Source organism: Dermacentor andersoni, chromosome 4, assembly GCF_023375885.2.
Source record: "Dermacentor andersoni chromosome 4, qqDerAnde1_hic_scaffold, whole genome shotgun sequence".
Classification (NCBI taxonomy): Eukaryota; Metazoa; Arthropoda; class Arachnida; order Ixodida; family Ixodidae; genus Dermacentor; species Dermacentor andersoni.
This window is the reverse complement of record NC_092817.1, coordinates 1,023,645-1,043,619: the sequence shown is the minus strand read 5'-3', so window position 1 is coordinate 1,043,619 and position 19,975 is coordinate 1,023,645. Positions and strand designations below refer to the sequence as shown.

At 45.2% G+C, this 19,975-nt stretch overlaps 1 protein-coding gene across 2 annotated transcripts in view; it reads left to right on the top strand.

The window, feature by feature from the left end:
* Hip14 (palmitoyltransferase Hip14) overlaps positions 1-19,975 on the top strand; it is a 139,729-nt gene that overhangs the window by 24,552 nt on the left and 95,202 nt on the right. For both annotated transcript variants that reach the window (XM_050182741.2, XM_055073304.1), the window contains exon 7: positions 4,459-4,598. In XM_050182741.2, coding sequence (XP_050038698.1) covers positions 4,459-4,598 — 140 coding nt within the window. The remainder of the gene's footprint in view (positions 1-4,458; positions 4,599-19,975) is intronic.

Here is a 19,975-nt window from a genome sequence, read left to right as displayed (position 1 = left end):
ACTTACTGTTACACAGTAGAATCTGCTAAACAAAAATATTTTTCTAGTGATTTATTTTCCCTTCTGAAATCTAACTTAAGAAGTTTTGGAAGCTTGTATCCCTCGAACACGATCCGCAGCAGATATCTTTGCTAGACGACAATGATGTTCCACTTTCAGACAGTCATTGCACCTCGGCATTTAACACATTACAGTCGAACCTCGATATATCGAACAGCGCGGTGATCGCAAAATAGTTCGATATAGCCAGAATTCGATATATAAAATCACGCAGAAAATGCGTCAGAAACTAGCGCAAATCAATCAATGAACCAATCGTGGCGCAATAGATACTCACATGAAGCTTCAAACAAAGTATTTATTTAGTTCGCTGAAAGTACTGAAGCAGCGTAGCCTGCTTCATATTGGCAACCGCGTGCTTGACCACGGCGTCCTCAACATAGTCCAAACGGTCCACAAGAGACAGTCCAGTGCCTTGTATTGCGCCGCAGTAGCGGCGTACAACAGCCAAAGCAGCTACAGCCTCAGTTGCAGTCGGGAGCGGGGCAACATCAGCGCTTGCTGGATCAGCCTCGGCAGCGTCTTCGTTTGGCCGCTCAGCAGTCACTTCTGCCGCGATATCCACGTCTGTTAACTCCGCCACTGTTTCGGTGCTGTCGTCACCGCCAACGAAGTCCGCAATGCACATGATGTGTGGCTCAGCACGGACAAAGCGCTCCAACTGGCTCCACGGCCGCCTCGATCACGCGTGCACGGCGGGGGCAAGCCTCGCCGTGCGCGCGTGATCGAGGCGGCTTGCCCCGCCGTGCGCGCATAGGTGCGCGCGTGATTGAGGCGGCCGTGCTGGCTCCAAGCCGCCGCGTGTGTACGCCGCTACGTTCAAATGGCGCCCTCGGCGCAACCGATGTGGGCAGCAGTCGTACGCAGCAGTCTGGAACGCCGATCGCGCCGCCGCTATCTTCGAGAGTGTTGCGGGAAAGCTCGCCTCCTGTCAACAGAGCGCACTTGGTCTGGGGCGGCGGAGTTCGATATATCCATTTTACATCCGGCCCCGTTCGAAATAAAGAATTAAAAATGCATGCGATTTTCCATGTGATATAGAAATTGTTCGATATACGCAATAATTCGATATATCCGTGTTCGATATATCGAGGTTTGACTGTATTTTCATCTGTTTTCACCCGGGAAGACCATTTTGACGTTCCATACGTACCCGATTTTGACTTCCCATATAAGGAACAGATCGAAATAACCGCTGAGGGCATAGTAGTTCTAAATAAAAACCTTAAATTATCCACTTCAGCCGGCATTGACAATATTAACTCTAAAATTCTTAAGAACACTGTCTCTGTTTCTGCTAACATTTTATACCACCTTTTCAGGCAATCTTTAGCGACAGGTCAACTTCCCCTGATTGGAAAGTTGGTAAAATAGTGCCTGTGTTTAAAGCCGGTGATAAACATACTCCCGAAAGCACCGTCCAATTTCTTTAACTTGCATCTGCTGCAAACTTCTTGAACACATAATCGCTTCTCACGTTTACTGACACTTAGAATCTAACAATTTCCTTTTTAACAACCAACACGGATTCAGGAAAGGTTTCTTTTGCGAAACCCAACTACTAGAATTAAGTACAGAACTACATTGCAACATGAACAATAACCTCCAGACTGACTGTGTTTTTCTTGCTTTCTCAAAAGCCTTTAATCGCGTCGCCCATTGCCGTCTGATTTCTAAATTATCTGCCCTTCGATTAGACTCGCTAACCTTATCTTGGCTTCGTAACTTCCTTTCACTCCGCCAGTAAATCACGGTTATTAACAATTTCCAATCCTCCCTTTCTCACCTAACTTCAGGCGTACCACAGGGGTGCGTCCTCGGCCCCCTATTTTTTTTTAATATACATAAACGACTTGCCAGAAAACATTTCTTCCTGCATGCGAATCTTCGCTGACGATTGCATCATATATCGTCCAATAACCTGTGCCAACGGCCACTTAACGCTGCAAAACGACCTTCACCGCATTAACAACTGGTGTAAAAAATGGCTTATGTCGCCTAATACGGAAAAATGCAAAATAATCTCCTTCACACGCAAGCAAAACATTTCCAACTACTGCTACACCATTAACAATTACCAACTGTCGCAGGCATCATCTTATAAGTACCTTGGTATTCATTTCACACCCAACCTCTCCTGGTCTCACCATATTACCACCATATGCGCAAAAGCTTCAAAATCTTTAGGGTATTTACGTCGAAATTTACATAACTGTCCCACTCACGTTCGTCAACTAGCTTATCAGACCTTCGTTCGCCCACAGCTTGAATTTGCCGCATCTATCTGGTCCCCCTACCACAATTATTTAATTAACATGCTTGAAACGGTTCAGAATAGGGCCGCCCATTTCATTTCACGCAATTATGACAACCATAACAGCATAACGCAAATTAAGCTCAATCTTTCACTTGGACCCCTTAGTGCTCGTCGCGACACTGCCCTTTTATGCCTTTTTCACAAATACGCATACAGCAACAGACCATTCCCACTTCACCTTGATGCTCCTTCCATTACATCACGTCGGTTGCATAATCACTTAAGTTTCATGCGATTATATGGATCAACTCACACCTTCAACTCATCTGCTCTTCCTCGCACCATACGTTTGTGGAATGGTCTTCCAGACAACATCGCATCCAAACTAGACCACGATAGTTTCTGTCAACTTCTGCACTCTTTCATTTCGCAATAAAAACTTGCCTCTAGTTTATCAAATTTTGTTTTTACTTCCGGTGCCATGTTCTGTATACCACCCATGTATTTATTTATTTGTTATTTTGACAGCTTTAAGACCAAAGACATCCGTCATTTTTTGTACCACTGCACGTGTTTTTTTTTGTTTCTTTTTTTAGTATCCCACTTTGTGCCCAACTACATTTTTTATATTGATAAATGTTTTTACTGTGCACACAATTAGTTCCTGTGTTCTTATCATGCCCTACCATTGTGCGTCTTTGAAACCCTGCCAACTGTTCCTGCGCCTAGAATCCGCATATTTGGCAGTCTATCTTTGGTTGCAGTTTCATTTCGTTTTACTGTTGTCATTGTGATTGGTATACTTTATAGTTCTTGTGTGCAGTTTTGCCATATAAATAATGCCAGCCAATATTTTTTTATTTTTTTCGTGTTATCCTTTTTTTCACCCAACCTTATATTTGCCGTCATACCACATTATCATTGATTCCTCTCCTTTTCTTTGTGTTAAATTGCAAATTTCAGCTGTATGTTTGTACACTGACAAGTTACTTCGCACTTGTTATTACCCCCCTTACTCAATGCCCTGTCAAGGGGCCTGTCTGTAAGGTATGTTCAATAAATAAATAAATAAATAAATAAATAAATAAATAAATAAATTTGCTCCCGTGTACTCACGTTGTCATGTTGGCAAGTTGCGGACGCGTCGAGAGCTGGCATAGACACGGGAGAGGCACACTACGCCCTCTCCTGGTTCTCCCTTGCGATGTATGCACCCTTCCCCCCGGACTTGCAGGAAAGGTATTCGACGCGTGAGGAGGACATTCCTCTCGCAAAGGTAAAGAGGTAGGAAACAACATCACTCAGGGATGCCCTCTCTCTCAGGCGCCAGAACTCGAACCTTTCGGATACGGATACATGCTGCAACCTGTGAGTGGGCTCATTTGCTTGACTGTCCCACGCAACGAGGCAAGCCTATTTGTTAATTATTACAGAGTGGACTTTCCTCTGCAAGTGTTCCTTATGGCTTGAAACAATAAATATTGTTAGAGCGGACACCGCTGGTTGCGTTATTCGCTCGAACCAAACGTAGCTGTGGTTACACACACTACGATTTGGGGAGTACCACAGAACGACTTTATGTGGCTAGATCCGTAGCTTGCCTTCAGCCCTAGCCTCATGCAGAGCGTACCCACCACGCACTGGATTTAATATATTAAGGTGGCTGTTGCGTACTAGAGTCCTGAATAGCAGCACGGTGACGATCGTCGAATCTCGCAACATACAGCTGCCTTGCATCTACGCCATTGCCAAGATGCTGCCAGATAACTTTGCATATTGAATATCCCCTATCGCTGCTTTGAAACTATTGAAATCATTTAGAGCGAGAGCTCAAGTTGACAGGGATTTATGATTTAAAGGAACACGACAGGAAGGAAAAAGACAACTGGAAGGTCCCACAGCACTGGAATGCTTTCTACACATCTTCCTCTGTATTCGAAAAGATGACAAGCACATAAAAATGCCATCCATGTAACCTGCCCAGTGCGATTCCAGCTGTGGTGGTCACACTTCGATGAGGATGGCAAGCACTAACAAGTTTATGGTGCATATTAAAGAAACACAGCCAATTGTTCTCTCAAACCTTATTCACTGCTGTTCTGCTACTGATATCATTTTTTCTTTCTTTTTTCTTTTTGCAGACTCTAAAGTATTGGGCCATGTTCACCTCTCCATTTGTAGCCTTCTATGCTGTTGGCCTCGTCTTCGATAGCCAAGAGACCTATCTAGTCAAGTTTGGTCTTCTATTTATTATGGGCCTAGCCACCATGTTCCTTTCCAAGTGAGTCAGCATGCAGGCCTTTCATCTGGCATCCTTCTCAACTTCAATGCTTTGTTTTTAACGAGTTCATCATTGTAGCATTTTGCTGTATTTATCTTACATGAACCTCGTAGATACAGTTCATGCCGTTTTGTTTTGTTTCTCCCAAATTTCGCTTTATGAGGCCATGAACAGTGTAGTATATTGGTGCTGTTACATTCATGTTAGAATCTCTTGCAAAACTGTATAGTAATCACAAAAAGAGTTGGCATTTGTATTTGTGAGCAATTTTGTAACAAGTTCATACAAAAAAAACTATTAGGGTGAAGGGAATATTCTATATTTCCGAATGTAGGTGATGTCCAAATCCTCGGCGCGAAGGGTGGTGCCCTCTAGATTTAATATACAGTTCCTAAAGGCAATGCTGTTGCAGGCTAAATGTGCTGGACACAATTGTAGGAGCCGAAAACATGTCATAGATGCCGGGTTTTGCACACCATCTACCCAATATGCCTACCCAATATTGGTAATTTCTTTTCATGTATTTTGTCATTTAAACAGAATCTTTTGCTATGTGGTGACGTTGAGGCCAACCCAGGCCCAACTGAGCGTGAAATGTTGATAGAACTTCTTCAGGGGCAGAGTAACATGACTGCATCTATCAATGATGTTCTGGCAAAACAGGGGAAAATGGAAGCTGACATTGCAAGCGTGTCCGAGAGAATCAATGGTTTAGAAGCACAGATGAACGTAATAGCTGAGTTAAAGGCAGAAATGAAGGAATTGAAATCTACTGTAGTAAAACTTGAAAGTGACGTGTCATTCTTGACATTCAAGGTCGACGAACTAGAGAACAGAAGTCGAAGGAACAATTTAGTTATATTTGGCATACAAGAAGAAACCACTGAAAGCCCTGATGAACTTACAAATACAATAAGAAACGACATTTTTTTGGCGAAGCTCGGCCTCACTGTTAACAATATTGAAAGGTGTCATAGAATTGGGAAAAAGAAGGGAAAGACTCGTCCAGTTATAATCAAACTGCTCGACCACCGAGATAAAGTGTCGATACTGAAGGCTTGTCCGAAGCTAAAAGGAAGTGAGTATTCAATATCGGAGGATTTTTCGAAAAACGTGCGCGAAACAAGAAAGAAACTTTGGCTGAGCTCAGCACAAGAACGAGCAGAAGGCGCGAAAGTTAAGCTGGTCTTTGACAAGCTAATCGTAAATGGCACACTGTACTGGTGGAATGAGGAGAAGGGAGGGCGTTTCAATATAGCAAAAAATAAGACGTGACCTATAATATTAGATACGCGGAACATCACCATCCTTAATGTTAACTGCCGCAGCATCATGAATAAAATCGAGTCCCTCGAAGCGCTGTTGGTCTGCCACGATCCTGATTTAGTTGTGCTCACAGAAACGTGGCTGAACGAAGACGTTTTTGACAGTGAGTTCGTTCCAAGAAACTACAACGTTTTTCGAAAAGATCGTGATCGAAGAGGAGGAGGCGTAGCGGTTCTTTTCAAATCTTCATTACATGTTATAGCAATGCCTGACGTAACAGGCGTGGAAAGCCTATTTTGCAAACTTTACATAAATAAAGTCTGCTACATTTTAGGAGCAGTTTACAGGCCTCCGAATTCACGTGCCACAATATTTGAACAGCTTAACGAGTATATGCATCGCCACGTAAAGCCTGAAGACAAACTGATTCTGGCAGGTGATTTTAACCTTCCCAATCTGCTCTGGAACACCTTTTCGATAACCAGTGCCAAAAGTGTTGAGAATGAAATGTTAAACATTGTGTTCAACTTCGACCTCTTGCAAGTTGTAAATGAGGCAACCAGAATTCAGAACGGCTCTGAGTCAATCCTTGATCTGTTCCTTATAAGTGGGAATATTAAAGACAAAGTGCTCTGCAGCGTCACCTCCGGCATTTCAGATCACAAAGCAGTAGTCTTGACGTTAGAGGGCGTCGCTTTGGAACAGCGAGGCAATGTCAAGATGTTTCCTAATTTTTCTAAAGCAGAAGACCAGTCTATTCTTGATGCTCTCAGTTTTAATTATGACTCTTTCAGAAACAACACTTGTTCGGTAAATGATTTGTGGCTCTTCTTCAAGGGGGTAATTCACGAATGCATTCAGCGTTTCGTGCCAAGGATAGCTAAAAAACATAACCTTCGAAATCCATGGATAAGTCGAGTAACGCTGCAGCTGCAGCGAAAATTGAAACGCCTAAAGAAGAGGGCGAGAACGACAAACAGGTCTGACTTGAAACTAATGGTCGAACAGATATCGGAAGAGGTGAAGAACAAGATTGCGCATGATAAGAAAAACTATTTTGATATAACACTGCCATCCATTATCAAAAGGTCACCCGAAAAATTTTGGAGATTGGTCAACCCGAAGTCTCGCTCTAACAACGGACGTGTAGTTTATGGTGGTTGCGTGCAGGATGATGCAGGGGCTTCGATGGCATTCAATAAAAATTTCAAAGACATATTTACGCAAGATGATGGCCGTCTTCCGCCTTTTGAAGTGTCCGTACCTCCTATTCCTGATGTCGTAATAAGTGAACATGGCATTTTAAATCTGCTGTTGAACCTTGAGGTAAAAAAATCTCCTGGACCAGACAATATCCCAAATGCGTTCTTGAAACGTTATGCTGAGTGGTGTGCAAAATACTTACATGTTCTGTACACTAGGTGTTTAAATGAAGCTGCAGTACCTGATGATTGGCGGGATGCCAGAATCGTGCCTTTGCACAAATCTGGTGACAAAACGCTCATTCAGAATTACCGTCCAATTTCGCTAACCTCAACAGCCTGTAAAATGTTAGAGCATATTATTCACAAACATATAACTGCTTTTATTGAAGAACATAAGCTACTTACCTGTATGCAGCACGGCTTTAGGCGAGGATTTTCAACTAATACCCAACTTGTAGGAATCATTCATGACTTTGCAGCAGCCATAAACGAGGGTAAACAAACAGACGTAATTTTCATGGATTTCCGTAAGGCGTTTGATAAGGTCTCGCATAACAAATTGTTGCATAAGTTAAGCTACATTCTGCAAAATAACAAACTACTCGCCTGGATAAAGAGTTATTTGACTAACCGACGTCAGTTTGTAACACTAAATTCAGCCAGTTCAGATAAGGTGCCCGTTGATTCTGGCGTCCCCCAAGGAACAGTTCTTGGTCCACTTCTGTTTTTACTTTACATAAATGACATTGTGGATCAGATTTCTGTGGGTATTAGGTTGTACGCTGATGACTGTGTTCTGTACGAAAAAATTTCCTCTGTTGACGATCAAATTAGACTGAATGATGCCTTTAAAAGCATAGTAACAGGGTGCAATGATTGGCAAATGGAAATTAACTTCGATAAAACTGTCTTTATGAGAATATCGTTAAAAAATAAGCCTTTATTGTACAACTACAATGCCGAAAACATCATGCTTTCTGCGGTAACCGCATATAAATACCTTGGCCTCTGGATTACTAACACTCTCTCGTGGAACAAACATGTTGACATTGTCACGGCAAACTGCCTTCGAAAACTATTTTTCCTAAGACGCTCTCTAAAATTCGCTACGCCTCCTGTGCGTTTTCTTTCTTACAATGCAATCATTCGACCAATGTTGGAATACGCAATTGTCATATGGGATCCTTTTACTAAAAGAAACATTACTAAACTAGAAAAAGTTCAAAAAAAGGGCAGTACGATTCATATATAATTCGTATGGCCGCACTTCAGTTACGGAGCTTCTCAGGAGAAGTGGATTGCCATCTGTGACACAAAGGAACCAAACATGCCGTTTAAAATTTTTATTTCAGCTCATAAAAGGGCATTACAACATTGATACATCACGCTTTATCACTTTCTCTACTGGTTATACTACACGTCATCGACACTCACAGACAATAACACCGTTAATTACTAAAAAGAATTGCTTCAAATTTTCCTTTTTCCCCAGAACTATTGTTGAATGGAATAATCTTACTGATGACGTTGTAACTCAATGCTCACTACCATTGTTTGAGTCGCACCTATGTTTATGTAGCGAGTGATTTACTGTGTTGTTCAGTAACTGCTTGCATTTGTACATCGCGAGTGACCTATGCTATGTATCGCTGTATTTTGTACTTAGATTTTTTCACTTTGTATGCACCCTGCTAAGGTCCTGGAAACAGGGCCGCAGTATCAATAAATAAATAAATAAATAAATAAATCTATTTGATTGAATCGTATGCTATTTGGTATTTGCTTCAGATCAAATTTTGTGGTCGAACCAACTTATAATAATATTCAAGTGCCATGAAAATTCTATTGTTATAACTGATAATTGTTGTAACCGGGTTGCATGAAGAAAAGCAAGAAAGGGGGATGATGGCAGAGCTGTTGTGAGAAAATTGCAACGGCAGGGAGGCCAGTGCCCCTTCTCACCACCTTGCTCCATCCGGCTGCTGATTGTGTTGACTCGTTTAAATGGTGAACTCTGCTGCTCTGACTGCTCCGATCGCGTGTAACATGGTGTGGCTGTCAGTGTTCAAGAATGGCACTGCTATGGCAATTGCAAAGAGGGGTCATGGGTGGCAAGTAACATGCGAGCTCTGCCGTGGCGTCACCTTGGTGGCCCCAAAAGGGGCGTTTTGAAATACGAGAAGGTTGCTGCGTCAGCCTCTCAGCTTGAGAAATCCAGAAGAAACGCTGGGGAGAGGTAGCCTCAAGCATCTCGCCATGTACTTCTCACTGGTTTGCATGAGAAAACTTCATGTCCGTCAGCCTTGCTTGCTCTACACAAAGCTTGCCGACATCTTTCTCCAAGGCATCCAGGTGCTCCATGTATTGCAGCAGAAGGTCCCTCGCAGAAACGAATTCTTGGAAGGACTGAATCATTTGCAGGGCCTTCTGTGAGGACAACCTTGAAGCAGCCTGCCCTACCACAACATCCCTCTCATCGTTGCCATCACTATCTGATGCAAGGACGCTTGCAACGTTCACCTCATTGGTTAGAAGTTCTGATGTTTCTAATGCATCGTACACATTGTGGGGATTGTGCTATGCCCCAGCACCATTGCGGGGGCATTCACCTGTTCTGTTGTCCCTACTCCTCTCCCACTTTCCACTCGAGACAGTTGTCGGCTGTAACACTCCACTCTGGATAATTTGCAGTGGGGGCATTGGGGGGATGGCTGCTGATGGTTCCTCCTGATGGGACTGCAGGTCTTCTCTCCTGGGAGTGCACTGAATACATACATGCTTTCCTCTCATCCTCCGGCCCCTTTGTGTCTAGGATTTGAGGTCGCGTACGGTGCCTTTGGCTGTATGGCGAGCACCATACCTTGTGCTGATCCTTTCCGGACGCCAAGCGAAAGTGCAGTGCCAAGTGCTTGCGCGTGGTCGAACTGCGCCGAGCCGCATTTATCGGAGTCCCAAGCGCAAGGAGTTTGTCCAAGCTCCTACCAGTTGGCCCATTGGTTATCGTGAGAGCAAGCAGCATAGCTTCGGGAACTTTTCCTAGTGGCGTGTCATGGGAGCCTTTGCTCTCACAGCCATGTGCTATAGGTGCCCCTGTCAGTATTTTTGCCCTTGGTGAGGGAGCCCTTTGGTTCCCACGAAACCTGGGACCGGGCATTGTGCAGTGTTGGGTGCCGCCAGGGACAATAAACTGTTTCCACCAACTCTGGGCAATACTGTGTTCTTTTGCGTGCGTAATGCTCAGTAGCCCATTTGTGGCCTGAGTGCGCGCAACAGTGCGCTAGATGATGGCTGATGTGGCCCTGTGGCTTGCTAATCTTGAACCCGCTGTGGTTGGTACTCCTGTGACACCCTAAGACCCCCATAACATGTAGAAATTCTTCCAGTCCTGAAGCATCCTCCTCAACTGCAGACCAAAGTTCAGGCATCACTTCGTCGATGGGAGCTTCACAGGCTTCATCTAAGTCACTGCTGCTCGGACAAAGCATACTTTCCTAGAGCAGCTCCACACTGTAGAAGTGTTTACTTCATACCACACACCAAAGCTAAACTGCATGGCCATCAATAGAATGATGTTCAAGTCTGATTGCTCCCTGCTTGTCTGCGTGCTCATGTCCATCAACAAAACTAAATTGTTTAGGATGCACTGATGATACATGACCTTAAATTGGCAATTGCACAGGTGTCCATGGGTTGTAAGCCTGCTGTCGTGTTCGGTGGCAGGAAAGAAAAGTTAGTGATGTCTCACTTTATGAATGTGGGTTATGCGCAAGCATATGGATGCTGCCCCGCAGGGGCGTCTGCGTCAGCAGGCGTTTGGTGTGTTGCGACACCAAAGGGGATCCTGGGGGTTAAGCTGATGCTGGGTGTTTGGACCTTTAAGGCCCCCCGGCGGAGGCAACACACCCCTTTGGCCTGTGCTTCACATAGACGGCACCCCCGGACTGACCCACCCGGGGGAAATCGGTAGTTGCCTTTTCCTGTCTCTCTCTCCCTCCAGCCTTTGTCTTTCTCTCACTTTCCACCTTTCCTGTCTTCTCCTGGCTTCTTCTCACTTCCAATTTTCCAGGCAGCAAGGGTTAACCTTGTGTGAATAGCCAACCTAGGTTATTTCATATTTGGTTATAGTGGTAACGTACAGCTGGCGTTTGCAGGCCCTGTTTTTCAGGCCCTGCAGCGTCCCCTTGTAGGACTCCACGGTGGGTGGCTGGCGTTACTGCCGAAATCTCATATATATTTATGAATAGCTTCTTTCCTCCACTCCCTGATCGCCCTCAGAAAAGAGGGCGCCCCGATAAAGTTTTTCAGTTTTTCGGACGCCAAGTCCACAACTTCCCACGTTTCCATGTAGTTCACTCGGAAAAACCCGGTAAACCAGTGCGCACTATTTCACCGTTCCTTGTATCAAAGACTCTGACTGATGTTTTTGGAGCCGGTTATAAGGCGACCAGAATGGCAAGCGGTGATCTCCTCCTGGAGCTCCGCGATAAGAAACAATACGAGAAACTGCCTAAGCTTGTGTCATTTGGGGATAACCAAATAACAGTAACCCCGCACCGTACTATGAACACCACCCGTGGCGTTGTGTCAGACGATGACTTGCTGGAGCTCACTGAGGCTGAACTCTTGGAGGGCTTCAGTGAACAGAATGTAATCAATGTGAAAAGAATTAGGATGAGGCGAGATGGCAAAGAAATCCAAACCAAGCACTTGATAATCACCTTCGGATCAAGTGTCCTGCCCGAGTCAATCGAGGCAGGGTACATCAAGCTTAAACACACAGCACCCAACACATTATCATAATGGAGACACAAATATTACAGTGGAACGTACAAGGACTTTTACGTAACCTCGACGACATTAAAGAACTGTTACACAAACATAATCCAAGGTTGCTGTGTGTTCAAGAGACACAGCTGAAACCCACACAGACAAACTTTTTACGTCAGTACATAATCTATCGCAAAGACCGCAACGAGGCTCACGCCTCCGGCGGTGTTGCAGTATTTGTGGATAAATCTGTAGCTTGTCAACAGATTGCCCTCCAGACGCCCCTTGAGGCCGTATCGGTTCAGGCAATCCTTTTTAACAAACTGGTAATAGTGTGCTCTCTATACATACCGCCTAACTCTCACTTGAAAAAAACCGATTTCCATAACTTAATTAATCAGCTTCCTGACCCCTACATACTCGTGGGTGATTTTAATGCCCACAACACGATGTGGGGAGATTCGCGATGCGACGCTAGAGGTCGATTAATTGAAAATTTTCTTTTGACCTCTGATGCCTGCCTTTTTAACAAGAAGGAGCCGACGTATTACAGTGTCCAACACAACACATATTCAGCAATAGATTTAGCAATCGGTTCTTCTTCTCTTCTGCCTCGCCTAGAATGGTCCGTGATCAATAAATTGTATGGAAGTGACCACTTCGCCGTAATTTTAAACCTGACAACTTTGCATGAGAACCGTCCGCATATTCCTCGATGGAAACTAGCATCGGCGGATTGGGAGCATTTTAAAGAATCATCTTATTTATCACCAGATTTTATAAATAATTTTACTATAGATGATGCCATTGCATATTTTACTGCTTTTATTATTGATTTAGCCGAGAAGTTTATTCCACAGACGAATGGTGGTTCACTAAGAAGACGTGTTCCCTGGTGTAACGAAAACTGTAGAGAGGTGCAAAAGAGACAGAACAAGGCATGGGGCGTATTGCGCAGATCGCCTAATGCCGAAAATCTAATACACTTTAAACAAATGAAATCACAGGGAAGGCGGACACGACGTCAGGCAAAGAGAGAAAGCTGGGTGAGGTTCCTCTCCGGCATTAATTCTTACACGCAGGAGGCAAAAGTGTGGAATGGCTTGAGAAAGCTGCAAGGGCAACAAATCCATCCGTTGCCTCTGGTGAATGACCAAGGAGATACCTTGCAAGACCAGGCAGACTCTCTTGGGGAACACTTTGAGTGCGTATCGAGCTCAATACGCTATTCTGAATCATTCCTTAAATACAAAGAAATAGAAGAACTCAAGCCATTTGTACGTAAATGCAGACATGACGAGGCGTATAACCGGCCATTCAGTATTGCCGAATTAAGAGCTGCCTGGATCTCCTGCAAGAGCACAGCACCGGTACCTGACCGAGTCATGTATGACATGATCAAAAACTTGCACTCTGACACACAAGTTACACTACTCGCACTCTTCAACACTATTTGGGCTGCTGGATACCTTCCACACACATGGAAAGAAGCAATTGTGGTCCCTGTTTTGAAGCCGGGGAAAGACCCATCCCTGGCGGCAAGCTATCGCCCGATAGCTCTTACAAGCTGCATGTGCAAGCTTTTTAAAAAAATGATTAATCGGAGACTCACGCATTTTCTTGAACTCAACAATATACTTGATGCTTATCAGTGTGGCTTCAGAGAAGGCAGGTCGACAACAGATCATCTTGTACGCATTGAAGGATATATTCGTGATGCATATGTACATAAGCAGTTCTTCTTATCAATATTCCTTGACATGGAGAAGGCATATGACACAGCATGGCGTTACGGCATCTTGCGAGACTTGTCGGGAATGGGCATCTGCGGAAATAGGCTGAAAATAATTGAAAGCTATTTGTTGAATCGCATCTTCCGCGTAAAAATTGGCAACGTATTGTCACGACCTTTCACACAAGAAACAGGTGTACCCCAAGGAGGCGTGCTTAGTTGTACGCTATTTATTGTGAAGATGAACACGATTCGTGCTTCATTACCACCTGCCATTTTTTATTCCATCTACGTAGACGACATTCAAATCGGCTTCAAATCCTGTAACCTCGCAGTATGCGAGAGACAGGTGCAGCAGGGCTTGAACAAGGTTTCCAAGTGGGCAGACACGAACGGATTTAAAATCAACCCCCACAAAAGCTCTTGTGTTCTTTTTACTAGAAAGAGAGGCCTTCTTCCAGATCCTTGTGTCCAACTGTGTGGACATCAAATACCTATTAACAAAGAACACAAATTTCTAGGTATTATACTTGACTCCAAGCTTACTTTTATTCAGCACATTAAATACCTTAAAGAAAAATGTCTAACGACAATGAACTTGCTTAAAATTCTATCCCACACAACATGGGGTAGCGATAGGAAGTGTCTGATGAATGTTTATAAGAGCCTAATTCGATCACGATTGGACTATGGTGCCATCGTATATAACTCTGCCGCTCCGAGCGCACTAAAGATTCTAGATCCTGTTCACCATCTAGGTATCCGCATAGCCACTGGCGCTTTCAGAACAAGCCCGATTGAAAGCTTATACGCGGAATCAAATGGAGGGTCCCTCCATCTACAGAGAACTTACATCAGCATTACATATTTCCTGAAAATACATTCCAATCATCAACATCCATGTTTTAACACTGTTAACGATATGACATGTACTACACTTTTCCATAACCGTCCCTCTGTAAGACAGCCTTTCTCGCTTCGTGTGAGGGAGCTTAGTGATGAAATGCGTGTCCCACTCCTCGAGCTTCACCTAATGCATCCAACCAAGTTGTTACCGCCGTGGGAGTGGCAGGTCATAGAATGTGACATATCCTTTTTACAAGTAACAAAACACGCACCAGAGATAGAAATACGAACTCATTTCCTAGAACTCCAGCACAAGCACTCCTGCGCAGAGTTCTACACAGACGCTTCGAAGTCTAATGCCGGGGTGTCCTATGCTGCCGTCGGCCCATCCTTCTCAGAATCCGATGTACTACATCCGGAAACAAGTATGTTTACGGCCGAGGCCTACGCATTACTGTCTGCTGTGAAGCATATAAGAAAATCAAAACTTCAGAAGTCAGCGATATATACAGACTCCCTAAGTGTCGTGAAGGCGCTGATGTCACTCTATACACACAAAAATCCAGTACTTAATCAACTATATTCCGTCTTGTGTAAAGCGTGCATATCTAACCAGCATATCATTATATGCTGGGTGCCTGGCCATAGGAGCATCGAGGGTAACGTTCTGGCGGACGAGATGGCCACGTCAATCGCATCGCATGCTGTTAACCCTACCGCTGCGGTGCCTGTCACAGATCTGAGGCCTTTCTTGCGAAGGAGATTGCGAGACCACTGGCAACGCATGTGGGACGCTGAAACGGATAATAAGCTCCACCTGATAAAGCCACAGTTAGGATTCTGGCCCTCTACTACAAAATCGCGCCGAACAGATGTCCTATTCGGTCGTCTCAGAATAGGACACACGTTTGGCACCCATAATTTTCTACTCACCGGAAGTGAGCCTCCAACCTGCGGTAGATGCGGGGAGAGGCTGACCGTACTCCACGTCCTCCTGGAGTGTCGGGAAGCCGAATCTGAGAGAAAGAGACATTTTTCATTAGCATACCGACAGCACATTCCCCTTCATCCATTAATGTTACTCGGCCCAGAACCGCTATTTGACACCAGCGCAGTCCTAAGTTATCTGAAAGATGTTGTGTTGCATGTTGTTAGCCCAACATGTTTGTAGCGTCTCCTCTCTTCAGAGGATGCCGCTGTGATAGTTCTTTCGTATAGCACGTGCCTCTAGGCCCTTGTGTTTCAAGGGCTCCGGCGAGGCAACAGTGCTCCAGGTATTTTTACCATCTCATATATTTTCTATTCTGCGTCATTCTTTTACGATGGATTTTAATGTTCATAGTATTCGTCATTAGTCATCGCCATAATTTTATAGCACGTTGATTTTACGCACTAATTTTAGGCCACTTTACAGCCACGTCACATCTTCTTCACAGGACCCATCATTCCACCACGAAATCACTAACACTGTCTTGGCGCTCTTTGGCCATATCTGCCCTTGCGCCACTAAACCACACACATCATCATCATCATATGGATGCTGCAAACATGCACAGCAAGCACTGTGGGGTGAAAAAAAGCACAAACTGAAAAAGTACGAACACGGTTGTGGATGCGACAATCATCTCGATGGTGCGACGCCTGATGCGTCATAGCAAAAGCACATATTGCTGCACATGCAAAAAAGAGACGCTGTGAACGCAAGAACCGCACCGTCGAAGCGCAAACAGAAAGCGCACGAACGTGGCAATTCTTTTCTCTATCTCCAGACACCTTCCTCCTCCAGCACTCATTTCCTTTGTGAGGAGAAACATAATCTCGCCGATTTGACAGATGGGTTATCTACGTTTGCATGTCAAAGGTTCCACACTTGAGAGCTTAGGCATCGAGTGGTGGGCACTACAATTATCTAGGATGAGTTCCCCCTTCCTCCTGGATCGCTCCATATTCTAGCGACCTTAGTCAACACATGTTTATAAAGAACTATTTATTATGGGGCAAACTTGTGACCAGAGCTAAAGAAGATGACTCTGTCGTTTGCGCAGCGAAAGTAGTCGACAAAAGTTCCCTGTCATGTGTCACCGTCCTTGATGAAACCACACGTGGTCGTATCCCATTGGTGGGGCAGCTCCTTGGTGGGAGCTTGTGCACACGAATGCACGCGGGCTGGCAGGCAGGCGCACTCCGCGTGTTGTGATGGATGCTGGTGGTATTTCGCTTTGTTGCAATGCTTGCAGTGTACAAAGTGATCTGTGTGATACTTGAATGCAGGCTACGTGGCACTATCCCCTCCTAATGCACATCGTCCTAATGCTTAAGAAAATAACATACAGTGTACGTGTTGCAGATAAGCTAATTTGCATCACGGACGTCTTGTTGGGTGCCCCTTCTATTTATCTGTCATAATAAAGTTTCATGCACGCAACATGTGTGCACTCCGTGGGGTTGCGTTGCCTTGAGTGTTCGTGTCCAGCAGGCATTACTTCATAAGTAAGGTCACTAAGTCAGTGAACTACTTCATGAGACCCAAAATATTGACAAAGAAGTTTTTTGGACAGCCCACGATGTCATACTGGGGTCCATATCCACACTTTGTCACCTGGTTCATATCGCGTTTCGCGATGTTGCTGGTTGTAGTGGCTTGCATCTATCTGCATCAAGCAAAGCTCCCAGGACGGTGACAGCTTTGTAAACAATGCTCTGCCTTTCTTTGAGGCCCTGTACCCAGCCGCCACCTAGCTGAAAGTCCATATTTTTGAATAGGGCAAACTGCTTCGTCTTTGTGGCCACAATTGGCCCGGCGATGCGCAAGTTGATGGCATGGGCACTGAGAAACTACTCGTAGAGGGCCTCTTCCACCTCCTTATAGGCACCTTAACGAACGCTTTGCACCCGTTGTCTACCGAGCAGTTTTCTTTGTTGAACTTCTCTGCTGAGCGGATGAGTGTTGACACTCTCAGTTGTGATAGTCCGTGTATTTTCAGTAAGTCAGACACTTTTTTACCTTCTTTGTAACCCTTCATGATACTGCACTTTGTGTCCAAATATATAGCAGTGCGCTTTCCTTTCACCCTCAATGTCGTGCATTGCCAATGATCAGTGGGCGAATCAGCCATCTTCCGTTTTGGCGGAGAAACCACGTGGCCAGGAACGACTTCGACACCACCAACAAGGACGAGCAGGAACAACTTAATCCATGGACAGAACTGTGCAGTATGAGGGGCCAGCGAGCAATCTGGGAGCAATGCTTGTCAGTGCAGTTGGTGTAGTCCATTCGTGTTTCGGATGTTGGCGTGGCATAGAGCTATGGGTACAGCCCATTTGTGTTCGGTGTTCGAAGGGGTGGAAGGGTGACGAGAGAGATGTGCGCAAAGCTGGCGATGCAGGGAAGGGAGGAAAAGAGGTTCTAGTCTGTGAGTGTGGTGGCTACTGGAGCAGCGGATGAGGATGCAGCGTCTTGAATCTTTCAAGACTTTTGCATTCCATTACCTTTCGGCGCAGACAACCAGCAGCCAGACTTCATCGTTATAACTGATAATGCAGCATGAGGGCATTGTAGTCAGCGAATTATTTCACTATAGAAAACATACAAAATTTGACGGTGCAGCAGCTTCTTATTGTTGTAGCTGATCTGTTTTTAAAACCGGTATCGTTATTAGTGGTTCAGCTGTATTTGGGATGATGAATGTCACTTTGAAAGTGTACAGGCAACAGTTTTGGTTTCCATGAGCAAGTTGCATTACCATTGTCATGGCTCATAGTCAAGACAAGCCAAAAACTATGCCACCACTCAGCCACATCTGCCACCTATGGATTTTTCAATTATCAAAGTTTTGGATTCTGTACTGCGTCTTGCTAAATTTTCTGATATCATTTGCGCACATGGTGTTGTAAGATATGAAATGTGCTGCCATTCAGGTTGTCCTCCGTATCCTGTTTCCTAGGCAACCAAACTGCTACTTGCCAATACCTGGCAAAGCAGCGCTGAAAAGGCCTAATAGCTAAGCCAGTGTTGCCATTACAAAAATTTGCCAAAACTGTTGCGAGAAGTTTGCCGTTTATCGAGTGGCTAAATGGTGATCGCGTCCGAGATTATGCGCACGGTGTAGACTTAGGTCCATAGAAACAGCACGCGGGACTGCAGGCGATCGTGGGCTATTAGCTGTAGACTACAGCATGCATTCAGTTCCTCTGTGAACTTGCTCTGCACTTGCTGTGCACTTGCTGAGGTACAAAGCACGAAGCCTAAACTATGCCGTAAACGTCGCATGCAACATCAGCATTCAACAGAATCACGGAGAGTGGCATGCGCCACACCTTGTGCCGCACGGTGGGCAAAGGTGAAACGCCACCACCGTCACAAAAAAAAAGTGCAGTGGAACCTCGTTTCTGCATTTTGGAAAAAAAAATATGACAGAAAAAAATATACTAACTGGGAAAACATACGATCCGACGTAACTGAAAAAATTTGACAGGCTCAACTATTGTTGACATCCACATAATTCGAAGCATCGCGCCGGCCGTTGCGGCACGAGACGCCGAGAGGCCTCAAGCTGGTGGTGATTTGCCGGCCTGAGACGCATTTTGTTGTTTTCCTATTGTGTAGCGTTTTAAGGGGGCGACAGGAGACCGAAACGAAATCGAGCTGATGGGCGACGCCGGATGCCACTGAAGTGAAATGTGATGCCCACATCGTGCTGACCGCAGCAGGGAACGGCGGCGTGTTTGGATTATCGCCTACTAAATGTGTGCAGTACACTACCAATGGCACTGCGGAGCCATGCACTGTAAAACAGATAGGCAAAGGTGCTTATCACCATAGGTTTGGTGGTGGTAGCTGTGAATGCAGCATCTGACGACCCGCGCGGAGGTTTGCTGGTGCTGGAATAAGAAATTTCACATGCGCCTCGCGCCTTTTCTTGTTCATATGGGGTCTAGTGGCTGTAAAACGTATACGATCGCAGTCTGCAGCAGGGAACGGAGTCGTGTTTTGATTATTGGCTAATAAAAGCATATGCTACGCTTCCAACGGCAACACGCACTGTGAAACAGATAGGCAAAGGGGCTTATCGCAGTAGGATTGGCGTTGATAAGCTCTTGGGAAGCTTTGACTAGGTCGTGGTCGTGGTGCGTGGGAAATCAAGCAGCAGAAAGGACGAGTGACAGTCACGAGAGGCAAGGTACCTGAGTGACCATCTCTTCGTGACCTTATGGAGATTGTGGTATGCTCCGGCGCCTTTGCATGTGCATTCACCTGTTCTATTGTCCCTATGCTTCTCTCCTTTCCGCTGTGGGGGTTCCACTCTGCGTGCGGCTAGGGCTGAAGGCGAGCTCCGGATCTAGCCCCACGCAGTCGCTTCGTGGTACTCCCAACCCATAGCGCGGGAATCGCGGCTACGCCGGGTTCGAACGAATAAGGCAACCAGCGGTGGCGACGGTAATAACGTTTATTGCTATTAGCAATAGCGAACACTCACAGAGGGACGTCCTCTCAGTAATAGTAGTAAATAGGCTTGCCTCGTTGTCTGGGTGGGTCAGACAAACGAGATCACTCACGGGAT